At 52.3% G+C, this 16,503-nt stretch overlaps 1 protein-coding gene across 3 annotated transcripts in view; it reads left to right on the top strand.

The window, feature by feature from the left end:
* Positions 1-15,133, top strand: part of MGAT5B (mannosyl (alpha-1,6-)-glycoprotein beta-1,6-N-acetyl-glucosaminyltransferase, isozyme B) — a 67,990-nt gene extending 52,857 nt beyond the window's left edge. For all 3 annotated transcript variants that reach the window (XM_018063721.1, XM_018063723.1, XM_018063720.1), the window contains 6 exons: positions 5,275-5,430; positions 6,439-6,585; positions 6,769-6,885; positions 12,472-12,546; positions 12,927-13,183; positions 13,604-15,133. In XM_018063721.1, the coding sequence (XP_017919210.1) occupies positions 5,275-5,430; positions 6,439-6,585; positions 6,769-6,885; positions 12,472-12,546; positions 12,927-13,183; positions 13,604-13,802 (951 nt within the window). In that variant the 3' untranslated portion in view covers positions 13,803-15,133. The remainder of the gene's footprint in view (positions 1-5,274; positions 5,431-6,438; positions 6,586-6,768; positions 6,886-12,471; positions 12,547-12,926; positions 13,184-13,603) is intronic.

Here is a 16,503-nt window from a genome sequence, read left to right as displayed (position 1 = left end):
TATTTTATGAGCGTCTGTCCCAGGGACCGAGAGTGAGAGGATGGGAAAAAGACTGCTTATCCTGGTGCAGGGCCAATCCAGCCTTGCTGCTGGAGGAATCATTCCGGACATTCAGAAGTGCCACGTGGGGGACTTAAACTCGGCTTTTCAAACTGCAACTTGGCTTTGTTGTTTTGTTTTGTTTTTCCTCCTTAGGTTCACTGAGGTATAATTGACAAAGAGAAATTGTATGTATTTAAGGTGTACAACATGATGGCTTGGTATACATATACAGTTGTGAAAGGAGTACCACCATCAAGCTACTTTACACATCCATCACCTTGAATTACTTTGTGTCTGTGTGGTGAGAACATTTAAGGTTGACTCTCTGGGAAAATTTCAAGTGTACAGTACAGGCTGAGTAACTGTAGTCACCATGCTGGCCGTTAAATCCCTGGATTTATTCATCTTGTAACTGGAAGTTTGTCGCTTTGACGCCCATGGTCCCGTTTCCCTCACCCCCAGCCCCTGACACTCACCATTCTACTGTCTCTATGAGATTGACTCTTTTCAATTCAAGAGATTAGTGAGATCGGACAGTTTTTCTTTTTCTGAGTCTTAATTAGCCTTTCTAAATGAAGTAGAATAGCATAGAAACAATAGAATAAAAGGATATCGGAGGACTTTATATGTATTAAGGGTAACTATTGTTTCGTAAAACTTTACATTTACACACAGAAATACTCACGTATGTATATGAAAATGTACATCCGCTTATCATGCAGAAAAGATCTGAGGAAGGCATAGGAGAAACTACTAACAACAGCTGCTCTGGTAACAGGGTCAGAAAGTTGAATAGGGGCCTTGGAGACATTTTCTTCACCCGTGACATCCTTGGATTTGATATTTTTCTGGGGACACGAGTCCATTTATAATAAGTAATCCTTTTTACATTTGGTGTGATGACTGATATTTGACCCTGAATCTACTATTTTATTAGTTGGTTTCTTTTTTCTTTTCTGTTTAAAAAAAATTTATATATGTATTTATTTATTTTTGGCTGTGTCTTTGTTCCTTCGCAAGGGCTTTCTCTAGTTGCAGGAGGCAGGCGTGGTTGCCCTGGGGGACGTGGAATTTTCCCGGACCCGGGATCGAACCCGAGTCTCCTGCTTTGGCAGGCATATTCTTAACCACTGAACCACCAGGGAAGTCCTCTTTTTCTTTTTCTCAGCTGTTCCATGTTTTCCCCCCTCAGTTCTTCTCTGCTTTTACATTGATATACTTTTTAAAATCCACCTTCCTTTAGCTAATTATGTTCTCATATTCTTTTGGTTCTGATTTCCTTAATATTTTTGTATTCTTTATGCTACTGTAAAGGTTATAACATACATCCTTGACTTATCAAAGCCTAATATAAGTCAATACTTTAAAGCTTTTATGGGGTTGTAAAAGAATCTTTAAATGTTTTATTTCTATTCTCCCCAGCTGATATGCTGTTATGGTATTTTAATACTGTCCAAATATTTTATACCACACAATATATTAGTATTACTGTTGTTTTATAAAGTCAGTGTTTATTTACATTTACTCACATCTGTCCTTTTTATTGATTTGTGTTCCTTCCTACATCACTGAGATTCCGTTTAGGATCATTGTCCTTCTCGAGAAGGAAACACCCTAGTCTGGGTTTGCTCTGTTTTTGATTTTTCTAAAAATGTCTTAGTGGTTATGTTCATCATGTACAAATTCTAGCTTGTCCTCTGCCCTCCATCATTTCTGCTGACAAGTCAGTGTGGGTCTTATTGTTCCTTTAAAGGTAATTTGTATGTGTGTGTTTTCCTTTGCCTGCTTTTGAGGCTTCTATTTATTTGGTTTTCAGTAGTTTCACTAAAATAAGCCTCAGTGGTTTTCATTGCTGTTTGTTTTGTTTTTATCCTACATGGAGTTTGTAGGTCTTCTTGGCTCTGTAGTTTGAACTTTCACTAATTTTAGAAAATTCTCAGCTACCATTTCTTTAAATATTGCTTCTGCCCCAACGTCTCTCCTTTTTAAAAAAATTTGGCCAAGCTGCACAGCTTGTGGGATGTTAGTTCCCCGACCAAGGATTGAACCCCACTCCCTGCTTTAGAAGTCAGAGTCTTAACCACTGGACAACCAGGGAAGTCCCTGTGATTCATTTTGAATTAACTTTTATATATGATATGAAGTATGGATTGAAGTACTTTTTCCCCTTTCCTTTAAAAAAATTTTTTTTAATTTGTATTTTCTTCCCCTTTCCCCCCCCCCTTTTTTTTTTGCATGTGGTTATCAAGTGATCTGTGACCATTTGTTGAAAAGACTGTCCCTTCCTCCACTGAAATGTCTTTGTGTCTTTGTCAGAAATCAATTGACCCCATGTGTGTGGGTCTATTTTTGGACTCTCTCTTCTGTTCTATTGATCTATCTGTCTAACTAGATGCCAGCATCACAGTCTTGATTACTGTAGCTTTGTAATAAGTCTCGAGATAAATCTGCTCGCTTTCTTTGTCTTTTTCAAAGTTATTTTGTCTGTTCTAGGTCCTTGCATTTCCAACATTTCCAAATGAGTTTTAGAATTAGTTTGTCAATTTCTATAAAAATGCCTGCTGGGATTTTGATTGGGATTTCATTGGTTCCTTTTTTTTTTTTTTTCCTTTTTGAGTTAGGGGTGGTTCTAGAAAGTGAATATGAAAAATCATATAAATAATTTGAGGTCAAGAATAATGTTCTCTTCCTCCAGAGAGGATTTTCTTTTATTGTTGGCTTAGAACAGAGCCCCTTGCAATCCCAGATTGCCTTTTAAAAAAAAAATTTTTTTTTGCCATGCTTTGGTTTTTCCTGTAGTCATGTATGGATGTGAGAGTTGGACTGTGAAGAAGGCTGAGCACCGAAGAATTGATGCGTTTGAACTGTGGTGTTGGAGAAGACTCTTGAGAGTCCCTTGGACTGCAAGGAGACCCAACCAGTCCATTCTGAAGATCAACCCTGGGATTTCTTTGGAAGGAATGATGCTAAAGCTGAAGCTCCAGTACTTTGGCCACCTCATGCGAAGAGTTGACTCATTGGAAAAGACTCTGATGCTGGGAGGGATTAGGGGCAAGAGGAGAAGGGGACAACAGAGGATGAGATGGCTGGATGGCATCACTGACCCGATGGACGTGAGTCTGAGTGAACTCCAGGAGATGGTGATGGACAGGGAGGCCTGGCGTGCTGCGATTCATGGGGTCGCAAAGAGTCGGACATGACTGAGCAACTGAACTGACTGAACTGAATGGCATATAGGATCTTAGTTCCCCAATCAAGGATTGAACCTACATCCCCTGCACTGGAAGAGTGGATTCTTAACCACTGGACCACCAGGGAAGTCCCCTGGATCACCTTAATCAGTGACAGTGATTGAGACCATTTTAAAAGAATTTAGCCTCTGTTACTCTTGCCTGGAAAATCCCATGGACGGAGGAGCCTGGTGGGCTATAGTCCATGGGGTCGCTAGGAGTTAGACACGACTGAGCAACTTCGCTTTCACTTTTCACTTTTATGCACTGGAGGAAATAGCAACCAACTCCAGTGTTCTTGCCTGGAGAATCCCAGGGACAAGGGAGCCTGGTGGGCTGCCATCTATGGGGTTGCACAGAGTCGGACACGACTAAAGCGACTTAGCAGCAGCAGCAGCAGCAGCAAGAGTGTTTCTAGTTCTGGTCTACCCTTTCATCCATGATGTAATTCCTCAGAATTCCAACCTAAAGTGTAGTTTCCATCAACGGTTCCTATCTTTAGCAGGCCTTTAACTTAGACTTTCATCTCCCAGGTCTGCTCAGCTGCCTAGATCCTGCCCTTGGAATCAGCGGGTGGGCCCCCCAGGAGGAAAACCAAACCCAACACTGGCCTCAACAATCTCTTTTCCTCTTTCTCCCAGGTCTTGCCCTCATAATTTTTCATTCTTTGTTAGATTTTCAGGGCCATCATAGGTGTTTTCCCTGTCTTTCCTGATCGTTCTCAGAGACAGGGCTGATCTGCATTACCCAAAGCGGAAGGCCTCTTTGTGAAAAACTTATGCACTTTGAGTTTCAAAATGTGAATTGTTAATTATTTTAATATTTGTTGATAACATTCTTCAAGAGCTGTGGTTTATAAACTAAACCTGGGCTGGAGCTTCTGGTGGTCTGACTTCATGCTGGCTGGTAGGACAGGGGGAACCATGGGTTCTTTTCCTCTGACCCACTGATCTGCTGGGAACCAACTCTCCCTGAAAAGAACTCCAAGCCCCACCCTGATTCATGATCTTGTAGCTACTTTCCCTTCAACTTATCCCTTCCTTTCTTCTGCAAGCCTCAAAAAAACTCTAACAAATAGAACCCAGCAGCCAATCCCATGCTTATTCCTATTGAGGTCCTACACTGACTGTAGCTCCCGGCTCAGAACCTGGGCCATAGGGTCAGATGGGTGTCCAGGCGCTGAGGTGTGATCTACTCGCCCATCCTGCACACCTCTGCAGAGGTCCTCAGAGGTCATCAGGGTTCAGAGGAGGCCAAGTACCTCCATTTGCTGTTCAGTCACTAAGGAATGTCCGACTCTTTGTGACCCCATGAACTGCAGCACGCCAGGCTCCCCTGTCCTTACTGTCTCCTGCTCAAACTCATGTCCATTGAGTTGATGGTGCTATTCAGCCATCTCATCCTCTGTTGTCCCCTTCTCCTCCTGCCCTCAATCTTTTCCATCATCAGTGTCTTTTCCAGTGAATCAGCTCTTCTCATCAGATGGCCAAAGTATTGGAGCTTCAGCTTCAGCATCAGTCCTTCCAGTGAATATTCAACGTTGATTTCCTTTTGGATCGACTAGTTTGATCTCCTTGCTGTCCCAGGGCTCTCAAGGGTCTTCTCCAGCACTATAATTCAAAAGCATCAGTTTTCCGGTGCTTAGCCTTCTTTATGGTCCAACTCTCACATCCATACATGACTACTGGAAAAGCCATAGCTTTAACTATACAAACTTTTGGATGCAATTGGATGTTGGTTTCTATGGGAGACGTTTGGAAGACAACAGGTCCATGGCTAAACAGGCCTAGGGCCCCTGGTCTAGTCCAACCTCTGCAACTCACAGATAAAGAAATTGAGGTCCAGAGAGGAGAGGAGGTGTCTTTAAGGTCACACAGCTGATTAGGGACCAACCTGACACTGGGCCCATGTTTTCTGACTTCCTGACCAGTGATGTCTCTTCAGTGGGCTCTGCCATCTCTGGTCAGAGCAAGGCCCCCATCTCTTCCTCCTCCTCTTCCAGGGGAAGGAGAAGTTCTTGAGCATTCTGAACAAGTACATGGAGATCCACGGCACCGTGTACTACGAGAGCCAGCGGCCCCCGGAAGTCCCGGCCTTTGTGAAGAACCACGGCCTCTTGCCGCAGCCTGAGTTCCAGCAGCTGCTGCGCAAGGCCAAAGTGAGCCCCACCCCCTCCTCCATCCTCACCCCGGCCCGGCCATAGACGCCCAGGAGGCTGCCCGTCCGTGCTTGCCACATCTGGCACTATCACTCATGCCCCTTTCTACATGCGGACATGCCCCAGCACACTCTGCTGCCCTGAACCTCGTGTCCAGGCCTCCTAGGTGCTGGTCGGAGCCAGGATTAGAGATAGGGATACCCATCAGGGAAAGAGCTGAATGGGGTTCAGTGATGGGAAAAAAGAGTTGGGCTTCCCGCCTGCTGCCCCTTAACACCAGTCCAGCTGACTTCTGGGTCAGGCATGGATTTCAGAGCCACTGAGTGGGTAGAAAGACAGGCCAGGGGCAAAAGGAGGAGGAGCAGCCAGGCTAGAGTTCCATCTGACTGCTTCTGGAAGTCCCTGAATTGTGTCCTTGGAGCATGATCCAGCTGTGGGCTCTGAAGTGTCAGCTGAACCTGGAGGGACTCTTCCCAGCTGCTAGGTCCTTTCCTCATCTGACCATAGCTCCTTTCCTTGGGCATCTTGGGTATGTGTGGTGTGTATATGTTGGGGTGGAAGGAGGATACCGTTTTGCAGTGAGCAACCCAAACAACCTTACATGGCAACCCCAGATTCAGAATCACTTATATCATCTTCCAGGGTCCAGTGCTATGAGCACCCCTCCTAGTGCGAGTCAGGTGCTGAATGAATGTCTTTTGGGTGAGTGAGTAAAGTTGTTCTTTGAGGTCAACTGTAGGAGTGGCCTGAAGCCTTGTAAGCTTGGGAACCCTTGTTCTTCTCTTTTTCTCACCAAATCATAGTCTTTGGAGCAGGAAGAAGCCATTGATATTACCTAATTAGACCTCCTCGTTTCACAGTGGCCAAGGCACACGGCTGGCCTGTGCTCTCTACTGCCCCAGTTGCCTCCTGTGAATGTCCTGAGCCCAACCTCACCCCCAGCTTCTCGGGGCTCCTGGGCTGTGGTACCCAACCTTCCCTGATCACCATGCCTCCTTGGTTCTTCAGCTCTTCATAGGGTTTGGCTTTCCCTATGAGGGCCCTGCCCCCTTGGAGGCCATCGCCAACGGCTGTGTCTTCCTGCAGTCCCGGTTCAGCCCGCCCCACAGCTCCCTCAACCATGAGTTCTTCCGGGGCAAGCCCACCTCCAGAGAGGTGAGTGGGAAGGGCTTGAGCCCACATCCAGGGGCTCTGAGATGGGACCCCAAAGCTCCTGGAAGGGGAAGACTGAAGCCTGGGGTGAAGGAGAGATGGCCCAGATGGGTGGGGGCACCTCCCCTTTGCCCAGCTCAGCTTGGCAGCGCAGGGAGGAGCCGCCTGTCTCTGTGCCCTGGGTAGGTATTCTCCCAGCATCCCTATGCAGAGAACTTCATTGGCAAGCCCCACGTGTGGACCGTCGACTACAACAACTCAGAGGAGTTTGAAGCAGCCATCCAGGCCATCATGACAACCCAGGTGAGGCTCGGATCCAGTCAGGACCGCCAATATCCTATACTTTGGGTCTTTGCTATAATTGGAAAAAGATGCTCCTCTTGGTGAATTCAGACTCGCAGGCCTGGAACGGCAAATTTGTGCAGGGGCCCCACTCACCAGCTTGGATGTGTGTGTGTTTGTCGAGGAAGCGGAGGCGGAAATCTGCTTTTGTGCAGTGGGCAGCCTGCACAACCCTACATGGCAGCCCTGGATCCAGAATCACTTATTGAATGTCTTAGGAGGCCAGGTCCTGTTAGCACAAGTTAGGTGCAGGGTGGTTTCCAGGATGAATGCGTGAAGGTTTTTTGGACTCTTGGTGTCTCTGTGGCCTTGGGCAGCACATCTCAGTGCACCCAGATCACCTGGGATCTTATTAAAGCGCAGGTTGATTTAGCAGGTTGGGTGGGGCTGAAGCCCTGCCTTTCAAACCAGATCTGTGGTAGTGTTGGTGGCGCCACCTTTGGGTAGCAAGTGGGTGGAGCATTTGTGTTTCCTCCATCAAGTAAGTGTTGGTGTGTGTGTGGGGGGGATGCACTTGTGTATGGGAGGGGGCAGGGAGGGGCTTGTGCAGCTCACCTCCTCTGCTGGCACCTTTGGCATCTGAGAGCTCCCTGTGTGCTCATGGTTCCTGTATATAGAGAAGAGGTCAGACTGTGTGAACGGGTTGGGGGTGGGGGGTTTCTGCTCGCCACAGTCCCTCTGGACCCACTTCTTGGGGTAGCTCAGACCCCAAGCTGAGCCAAAGCAACCACTCCTGCTGGGTCCTTTTCCCTGCCCAATACCACGTTGTTCGTTCATTGAGTGTGCCCTTCCTGGGGGGATGTGCAGCTCAGGGTGGGTTTGTGGCAGAGTCAGAGAGCATGTGGAGCAGGGGCTCTACAAGGGAGAGCTATGCCCAGGAGGACGCCCAGCTGCCTGGGGAGCTGGGGGCCCTGCTAGGCTCGGGGCAGAGGCCAGCAGGCATAGATCCCGCTATGGTCTTAAATGCTTAGCTCTGGGTCCAGAGTTCTGCCTGGTTGTCCTGACTACAGGCTGGTTTGTGTTTGTTTGTTTTTTCTTTTTCTTGGGGGGAGGGCGGTGCCACACCATGTGGCTTGTGGGATCTTAGTTCCCTGAACAAGGATTGAATCCCGTGTCCTAACCATTGGACTGCCAGGTTGGCATTTTTTTAACATCCTCCTGCCTCCCATGGATCAGTCCCTCCCACTCAGCCCTCTCCCCACTTAGCCCACCCTCTCAGCAAATGGCCCCAGAGAGTCCCTGCCTCCTGCACCCGCTCCCTGCCTCTACCCACTATACCCTCGTCCTTCCCTCCTGAGCGGGTGTGATTGTTTCTTTAGAGAAAGTGCCAAAGAAACTGCCATGTTACCGCCTAGGCACACCTCCAGTTGTAGCGGACATGGCCAGCTTGACCTGTGAAGTGAACTTCAGGACCTTCCATCAGTGGTGCGGGGAGAGCCCTCTGCCCCCTTCTGAAGCATCCACTTAAGCAAATCCTCCTCTGTTGGGAGTTCCTCCAGGTCACAGACTGAGACTGGGTTCTTCCAGGAGCTGACCCCAGACAGGGGTTTGACTACAAGTAGTTTATTTGGGGGGGGGGGCGGTGATCCCAAGAAGGAAGGTTCTAGAGGGACAGTGAGTCAGGGTGTGTTATGGAGGTTACCCCTGCCTGCAGTCACCTGGTGCCCAATGCTAGCGGGGACCTCTGAGAGGCGGGGTACTCAGATCCCAAATTGTCCTGAGAAATGAGGAAACCGAGGTGTTCCTCCCCCAGCTCCATCCATCGCTGGATGGGTGGGGGGTGCAGGAGGGAGTCAGCTCTCAACACTGGGCTGAACAGGCACCTCCACGGAAGGTATGGGGAAGGGTGCTATCCTGGAGGAAACCCCCCACCTTCTTCCCATTCCCTCTGCCCACCCCTTGCCAAAGCAATCATCCGATGCTTCCACCCAGAGGTGGGGGCAGAGGCGGGGGTGAGAGGGGGACCTCCGAAGGCTTTTGTCCACCTCCAGGATCTCTCCCTTGAGAGAAACTCAGTGAGTGAGATCCCAGCCCTGTGGACACGGTGTTCCCAGCTGCAGACCTAAAAATGAGGGGGTGGGGGTGGTCTGTGCATGTGAGCCCGTTCATCTATTCACACGTTATTTCTGGTTGGACACACAAGAAACTGATAACGTGGCTGCCCCCGGGAAGGGTCTGGGCATCTGGGGTCAGAGGAAAACTTCCTTTGCCTTGTTTTCTCTTGATTTTTAAAAAACATGAACATCTGTTTAATTGTGTTAATTAGTTAATTAAAAATCACAGGAACATAAGGGTCCAGGAACTAAGGTATTGCAGATTCACCAGGCTGACTCTTGCAGCTGGACTCCAAACCAGCCCGAGGCCCCTCTGCCTTTAACCACCCCCACTCCTACCCCACCTCCCAGTTAATGCAATGCCTAGAAGGGGTTTAAAAGGCAGACTCTTGGGCCTGTCCCTGGCTTCAGATTTCAAAGGACTAGTGTGGCTTGGAGTCTGTGTTTTACTTTTTTTTTTTTAATTTGTTTATTTTAATTGGAGGCTAATTACTTTGCAATATTGTGGTGGTTTTTGCCATACATTGACATGAATCAGCCACGGGTGTACATGTGTCCCCCATCCTGACCCCCATCCTCCTACCTCCCTCCCCATCCCATCCCTCTGGGTTGTCCCAGATCACCGGCTTTGGGTGCCCTGTTTCATGCATGGAACTTGGACTGGAGTCTGCATTCTAAACAAGCCCCCTGGGTAAATCTGATCATCCTAGTTTAGAAAACAGAGATAGCTGGCAGAAGCTCAGAGAGCGAATGAGGGCCGCCATCAGGGGACACAGCTTCTTCTGCAAGTTGTGGGGCCTTTTGCAGGGAGAGGGAGGGGAAGGGGCCGAAAGGGACCTGAGGTATCAGCCCGGCGGCCCCCACCCTTTGCCTGCCACTGCCCCCCCAACAGGCAGCGAGGAGGCTCCAGGTGGGGGCCCTTTTCAGGTCTCTCAGCCTCCATGGGTTTGCCCTTCAAGCATCTCTCTGTCCAGGGTGAGGCCATTCGAGGTGAGGGGAGGGAGAGGAGGGGCAGGGAGGTGGGGGGAGGGACGCCTGCTTTCTCCCTGCCTGCCGTTCTCATTATCACAGGCCGGTAATTCCAGCAGGACCAGCACCTGCCATCCTGTGAGACGGATCGCTGTGCACACCTGTAATTAGACCTAATGGGGGTAATTTCCAGGCAGGCTGGCTCGTCCGGTGGGAGATTCGCGGCAGGTGGGACGTGGCTGCTCTGAAAGGTCCCCTCATTCAGGGGGGGCTGCGGCTTTGAATCACCGCGTGATGGGCTTCAAACCACGAGGGGGATAACTCGGCGGCTGCTGCTAGAGCAGGCAGTGACATTTGGAGGGGAAGTCTCTTCTCCGGGGGGGTTTATTTAAAACCAGGACTTGAAGCCTTGTAGCCGAGGCGACTGGGGAACTGCTAGGGCAGCAGCTGGCGACGGGGGCCTCGGCGGCCAGCAGCTCAGGCTGGGACTGACTGTGCAGAGCTCAGGGCTGAAAAGCTGTGCTGGTCGATGGGCTGTGAAGGATGTGGCTGGGTGTGGACCCGGGGAATTCTCTGGGACCCCGGAACTGCCCCTGGGTTAAGGACTCCAGCTCATAGTGCAGGTGAAGTGAGGACTGGGGCAAGGTCAGATGGGAGGGGTCTTGTCCCGAGACTCAGTCCTGGTGGCGGCTGCCGCTTCCCAAGACCCTCTTCAGCCTGATGTTGGGCATGTCCCCCTGGCCAGAGGGCTCAGGATGGGCCTGCAGCCCCTTGAGGTGGGGTCTCCTGGAGGCAGGATTGGGCTCTGACTCCACCCACCTCTGATGATGAGGAAGGGCAGGTGCGGGGGGAGTGTGGCCTCGAGCAGACCTGCAGGATTTCACTACCAGGGCTGAAGCTACCTGATTTCTGGCGCTGCTGGCTGGGAAATGGCATTAACAGGAGGTGGGCTGGCTGGGTATGGTGCCCGCCCCCCCCCCCCCACACACACACGTGGGGAGTGGGGCATGGGTGTTGAAGGCTAAAACAGATCTTTCTCTGAGTCTGAGATGGACTATCTCCCAGGTCAGCCTGCTGTTGCCTCCTGCCCACCTGGCCAGTCTTTCCTCCAAGCTGGCTGTGTGCTGGGCCACCGGGGGTTGGTGTAAACAGGGCAGGGGTGGTCAGGCGAGAAGAGTGGAGGAGAGGCAGGGGTCCCCACTCCCGGGAGGCAGGTGCCTCATCACTTCCTCTCTCTGTTCCCTTCACTTCTCGGGCCCCAGCTGCCAAATCCATCTGCTCCCATCAGCCCCAGTGTGCGCTGCTCTGTAACTTTGATATTTAGATGGACGGTGTGTGGCCTCCGTTTGGGGCACCTAGTTCCTGGAGCTCCCAGGTGCCTGATCTGGGCAGGAAGCTTCACAGATGTGATCTCATTCTATCAGGCTGAGAGATGCTCTGGGTTTCTTTGCGTGAAGCTTCCACATCTTGGGCAGGACACAGGCAGGGCTGGGATGCTTTTCCGTTCTATGACTACTTCCCCAGTGAGGACTGTGTTCCGGGCAGTGGGTGAGGCATCAGGGATTCGATGGTGAACAAGTCATGGTCCCAGAGTGCATGGGGCTCCTAACCTGAGGCAGACAAGGGACACATCAGAAATGATGACACAGGAGCCAGTTCTACACTAGGGAAGCCTGGGGTGGGGGCCAAGGAAAGTGGTCTTTTAACAGGAGTTAAACAGGAGGTGGTACTCTGGGTCTGCTTCCTGGAGGAGGTGACATCTAAGCTATGCTGTGCTTCGTCACTGTCGTGTCTGGCTCTTGGTGATCCCGTGGCCTGTAGCCCACCAGGCTCCTCTGTCCATGGGGATTCTCCAGGCAAGAAGACTGAAGTGGGTTGCCATGCCCTCCTTCAGGGCACCTTCCCAACCCAGGGATCGAACCCAGGTCTCCCGCATTGTGGGCAGATTCTTTACTGAGCCACCAGGGAAGCCCAAGAATACTGGAGTGGGTAGTCTATCCCTTCTCCAGGGGAAGTTTTTGACCCAAGAATCAAACCGGGGTCTCCTGCCTTGCAGGCGGATTCTATACCAGCTGAGCTGAGCCACCAGGGAAGCAAAGAATACTAGCGAAGCTTGTCATTTCCTCCTCCAGATGAACTTCCTGACCCAGGGATTGAACTCATGTCTCCTGCCAGTGGATTCTTTACCACTGAGCCACCTGGGAAGGAGAGGATGAATCCAGGGGTTGGCTCGGAAAGAGCAGACATCACAGCCCAAGTGGAGATGGAACAATGAACTTTAGGGGAAAGAGGAAAAACTTGGTGTAGCTGGAAGGGAGCCAAGGAGAGATGAGCTGTCCTGAGCCCCTGGGGGCACTGCAGGGTGCACTGGGGAGGGGAGCAGGGCATTTGAGTGGATGGAGTGGTCTGCTCGCTAGGTGCAGGATGCCTGAGCCCCCAGATCTCTGCTCCCGGAGCTGAGCGGCCAGGTCTGGGGAGCCCCAGGGTTTCTCCTGACCCGTGTGTCTGCCTGTCTCTCCCACAGGTGGACCCCTACCTGCCCTACGAGTACACGTGTGAGGGGATGCTGGAGCGAATCCATGCCTACATCCAGCACCAGGTGTGTGGGTCCCCCACCCTCTGTCTCTGGGGTGGGGCGGCTCCAGAGTCTGAGGACCCACCTCTGCCTGGGGTGCAGGGTGCTTTAAACCCCCAGTCTTTCTCCAGCCTGTTTCCTTCCCTGTGGAGGGTGGAGATGGACTGTTGGGGGGCCAACAGTACTACTCAGAGACCAGGCCTGGAGCGCCCCTCTCCTGGACCCCCAGCTCTAGCATCCCAGCCTCCATATCATAGCATGGAAATGCAAAGACTTTTATTTTTCATTTTATTATAAAGCTGTTTAAAAGTTTGGTAGCAAGTGAGGGGGAAGTAGGGAGTAGGTTGAGTCGGCGGGAGAGAGGCGCCCCTATTTTCCTCCTAACTCTGCTTTCCTCCCGGCAGGACTTTTGTGTAGACCCGGCTCCTGCCCCACCTGGGGCCCGAGCCCCGCAAAGCCCCTTCATCCTGGCTCCCAATGCCACCCACCTCGAATGGGCTCGCAACACCAGCTTAGCCCCGGGGGCCTGGCCCCCAGTGCACTCTCTCCGGGCCTGGCTGGCTGCCACGGGGAGGGCCTGCACGGACGCCTGCCTGGACCACGGGCTGATCTGTGAGCCCTCATTCTTCCCCTTCCTCAACAGCCAGGACGCCTTCCAGAAGTGAGTGAGCCCCCTGCCTGACCTGGCCCAGCTGACCTCACCTGTAGCCCGTCACTCCCTTGACCACCTTGCCCCCTGGCCTGCCAGCAAGGGTGAGGGGGACTCAGTGATTCCCAGAGAGGAAGGATCTGGAAAGGACCTTCCAGGCAGGTTTCCACATTGCAGCTCTACACCCTTGGCAAAGCCTCAGACCCCTGCCCAGCCTGTCTGGGCATCTTCTAGGTCCAGGCCGCAGAAACTGCCTGATTCCTCCTGATGCATCAGCCTGTGGCCCTGCCCTCCTGCCCACTGTCAGGAGCTGCTCACCCAGCATTTCTCCCAGCGCCTCCTAGAAACATCCCTGGGTCTGGAATGGGTGGGCTGGGGCAGGGGGAATGGGCAGTGTCCACTGAGTGACCGCCTCCGGTGGTGCCCACCCAGGCTGCAGGTGCCCTGCGACGGCATTGAGTCAGAGATGAACCACCTGTACCCGGCCTTCGCCCAGCCCGGCCAGGAGTGCTTCCTGCAGAAGGAACCTCTGCTCTTCAGCTGCGCCGGCTCCAGCACGAAATATCGGCGGCTCTGCCCCTGCCGAGACTTCCGCAAGGGCCAGGTGGCCTTGTGCCAGGACTGTCTGTGAGGGTGACCAACCGGCTGGCCCTCCCTACCGCAGGAGAAAGCACCAGCAGATTCCGAGCTCCAGTGACCCTCCCTCCCCTCGACGCCCCCGAACTGAAGCCTTCTTCCTTGACCAGGACATGGGCAGGGCAGATTGGTGCATAGGTCTAGGGAGGGGGGAGACTCTGTCAAGCACCCGGTGCCCACCCTCGGCAGGCTCCTTGTGCTCCTCCCAGGGGCACATGGCAGCACAGTGGCCAAGCAGCTGGGGGTTGGTGCCAGTGTCCCACTGAATGACCCAGGAGCAGGTGGTCAGAGGCCCCTTGCTCTGTGCAAGACCAGATCTGAACCAGATGCAGAGAGGGCTCTTGTCCTTCTTGGGACCAGGAGGGGCCCTCTGGGTATACAACAGAGGAAGCAGGGTGATGCTTGCTCGATGGCCCATTGAACGGTCCACAGAGTGGGGAGTGATGTGTGAGGGGTCAACCTTGTCCCTCTGGAGCTGTTTGCAATGTGGGCAGAAAGGGTGGGGGGCCTGAGGGAAGGCCAGGCTGGGAGACCCTGTTTATGCCTATTAGCTTTCCCAAACTCCTCCCCTCCACATTTGGGGACTACAGTCAGAGGCTGCAGGGACCACCTGGACCCTGGGTTGAATTGTCTCCCTCTTGCTTGTTCCAACTCTCTTCACTTTGGGCATTTCCTGAAACCTCCCCCAGCATGACTGCAACTCCAGACCGTGGACTTGCTTCCAAAGCCTCAGGCCCTGCCCCACCCCCCAAGCATCTTTCGTAGGCTTGGGATGGACCTTCAGCCGCACAGCACACCTGGCCTATTTCCTGGCTCCCCAGGCCTGCTACCCCGTTGTGCCCTCCCACCCCATCAATGCTGCATCTGCATCCCTACCTCCAGCTTCCTCCAGCCTCAGACCTCCTCTGGATCCAGCTGTCCATCCATCTTTGTGTGGCATGCCTTCCCCTTCACCCTGAGCCCAGAGCCCTGCTTGAGGAAAAAGACCAGGACTTCAGAAACACTGCCACCCCACCCCAGTTGATTTTTAATCCCACTCCCTTTCTGGCAACCTGCCCCACCCACCTAGGCCTGCCTCTCCACCCTTTCGGGGAGGCAGCCACAGGGCGCTGAGTCCAGAGAGGGGGGACTAGCTCTGCTGTGGGCCTGAGGGTGGACACCTCCCATCAGAGAGCCCTCTCGGCCTGGGTGGCCCCTGTGGCCACAGAAACTCAGTAGCCACCAAGGACCTGACCTGTCGGGGGAAAGCAATAGAGACACTCTTTTCTCTCTCTCTTTTTTTAAAGATTTATTTCTTGAAATAATAAATATTTTATTGGGATGTGAGGTGCAGAGGAGGAGTTGTGCTATTTCTCATCTTTTTCCTGGGATGCCCAGGCCTGGAGGAGGAGTGGAGTGTGAACACCCAGGGTAGGGGGCAGATATCTGGGGCCCGTGGGCCCCTCCTGCACATTGTCACTCCATCTACAAGATTGGTGCTGTGTCAGGCTGCTCAGGTGAAATCCCTACAGGTGTCAGAAGTCCATGGGCCATTCTGACCACCCCAGCACTGTGACTTTAGGGACTCTGCTTGACCAGCAGGCTGTACCCAGTTCTGTCCGCCTGGGTCTGGCCTCTGCTGGCTGTGCTTGCTGTGAGGTCAGAGAATAGAAATGCATTTTGATGAGAATCTCTGAGCTGGATCGTGATAAGATGACTGACTAGGGGAGGGAGGTCAAGACAGCAGGGGGAAAAGATGAGTTCATCTCAACGAACACATCAAAAATACATGTACACGTGGAACAATTCTCACAGAAAACCAGCTGAAAGCTGACAGAAGATCCTTCACAACCAAAGCTGCAAGAAAGATCCCCATGCAACTGGGTAGCACAGGGAAAAAAAAAAAACAGGATGAAATCTGGACCCCTGGGAGGGAGCTGTGAAAAAGGAACGGGTCCCTCATCCTGGAAACCTCCTTTGCCATTTGGAGGCCTACTGGGCAGACAAGGAGCTGGAATGGCTTGGTCTTTGCTCAAGAGGACTGTGCAGGTACTGCCTTGCTGCCAGGCAGGGCAGAAAGAGACCAGCACTGGCAGCTGTCACGTCGCTGTACTTCCCAACCTGAAACACGCTCCTGCCAGTATGTGCAGGGTGTGCAGTAGATGGGGTTTCAGCTGATGGACCCAGGGAGAAGGCTCGATTTAGCTGTGCAGAAACAGCCCAAATGTCGTCTAGGCCACCATTGTTAATACATATAAGATGGGCCATGAGTCTGCCGTAGGACCCTCCACTGTCAGTTTGCTCAGACAGAGCATGGCTACAGTGGCCGTGGGCTTTGTGAGAGGGGCAGGGCAGACATCTGAGCCTATTATCAGTGTTCCCTCGGCAGAGGCGAGTCCAGGACGGGTCCAGCAGCAACCGACTACGTTGGTATGCACAGCAGGTAGTGGGCAGCATCTCTGAATTTCATGTCCCCTGTTGACAGCCCCTGAGGAGGAATACACAAGGGTTTCTTCCCAGTAGGAGCACTTCACTTCTACCTACCTCACATTGCAGCTTAAAGCCAGATCTGGGGTTTATTATTCCAATGACCGGGGAACAGACCCTACCCCCAACAGGGCTGTGACAACCACAGAGCAAAGAGGCTGCCCCACCCAATATCCAGCGTAGGCTCTGGTCTCCCCAACACCACACATACTCCCCATCAAGAGGACAAT

Source organism: Capra hircus, chromosome 19, assembly GCF_001704415.2.
Source record: "Capra hircus breed San Clemente chromosome 19, ASM170441v1, whole genome shotgun sequence".
In the NCBI taxonomy this organism is placed as follows: Eukaryota; Metazoa; Chordata; class Mammalia; order Artiodactyla; family Bovidae; genus Capra; species Capra hircus.
Note: the sequence above shows the minus strand (reverse complement) of the source record. Positions and strands in the feature narration are given on the sequence as shown.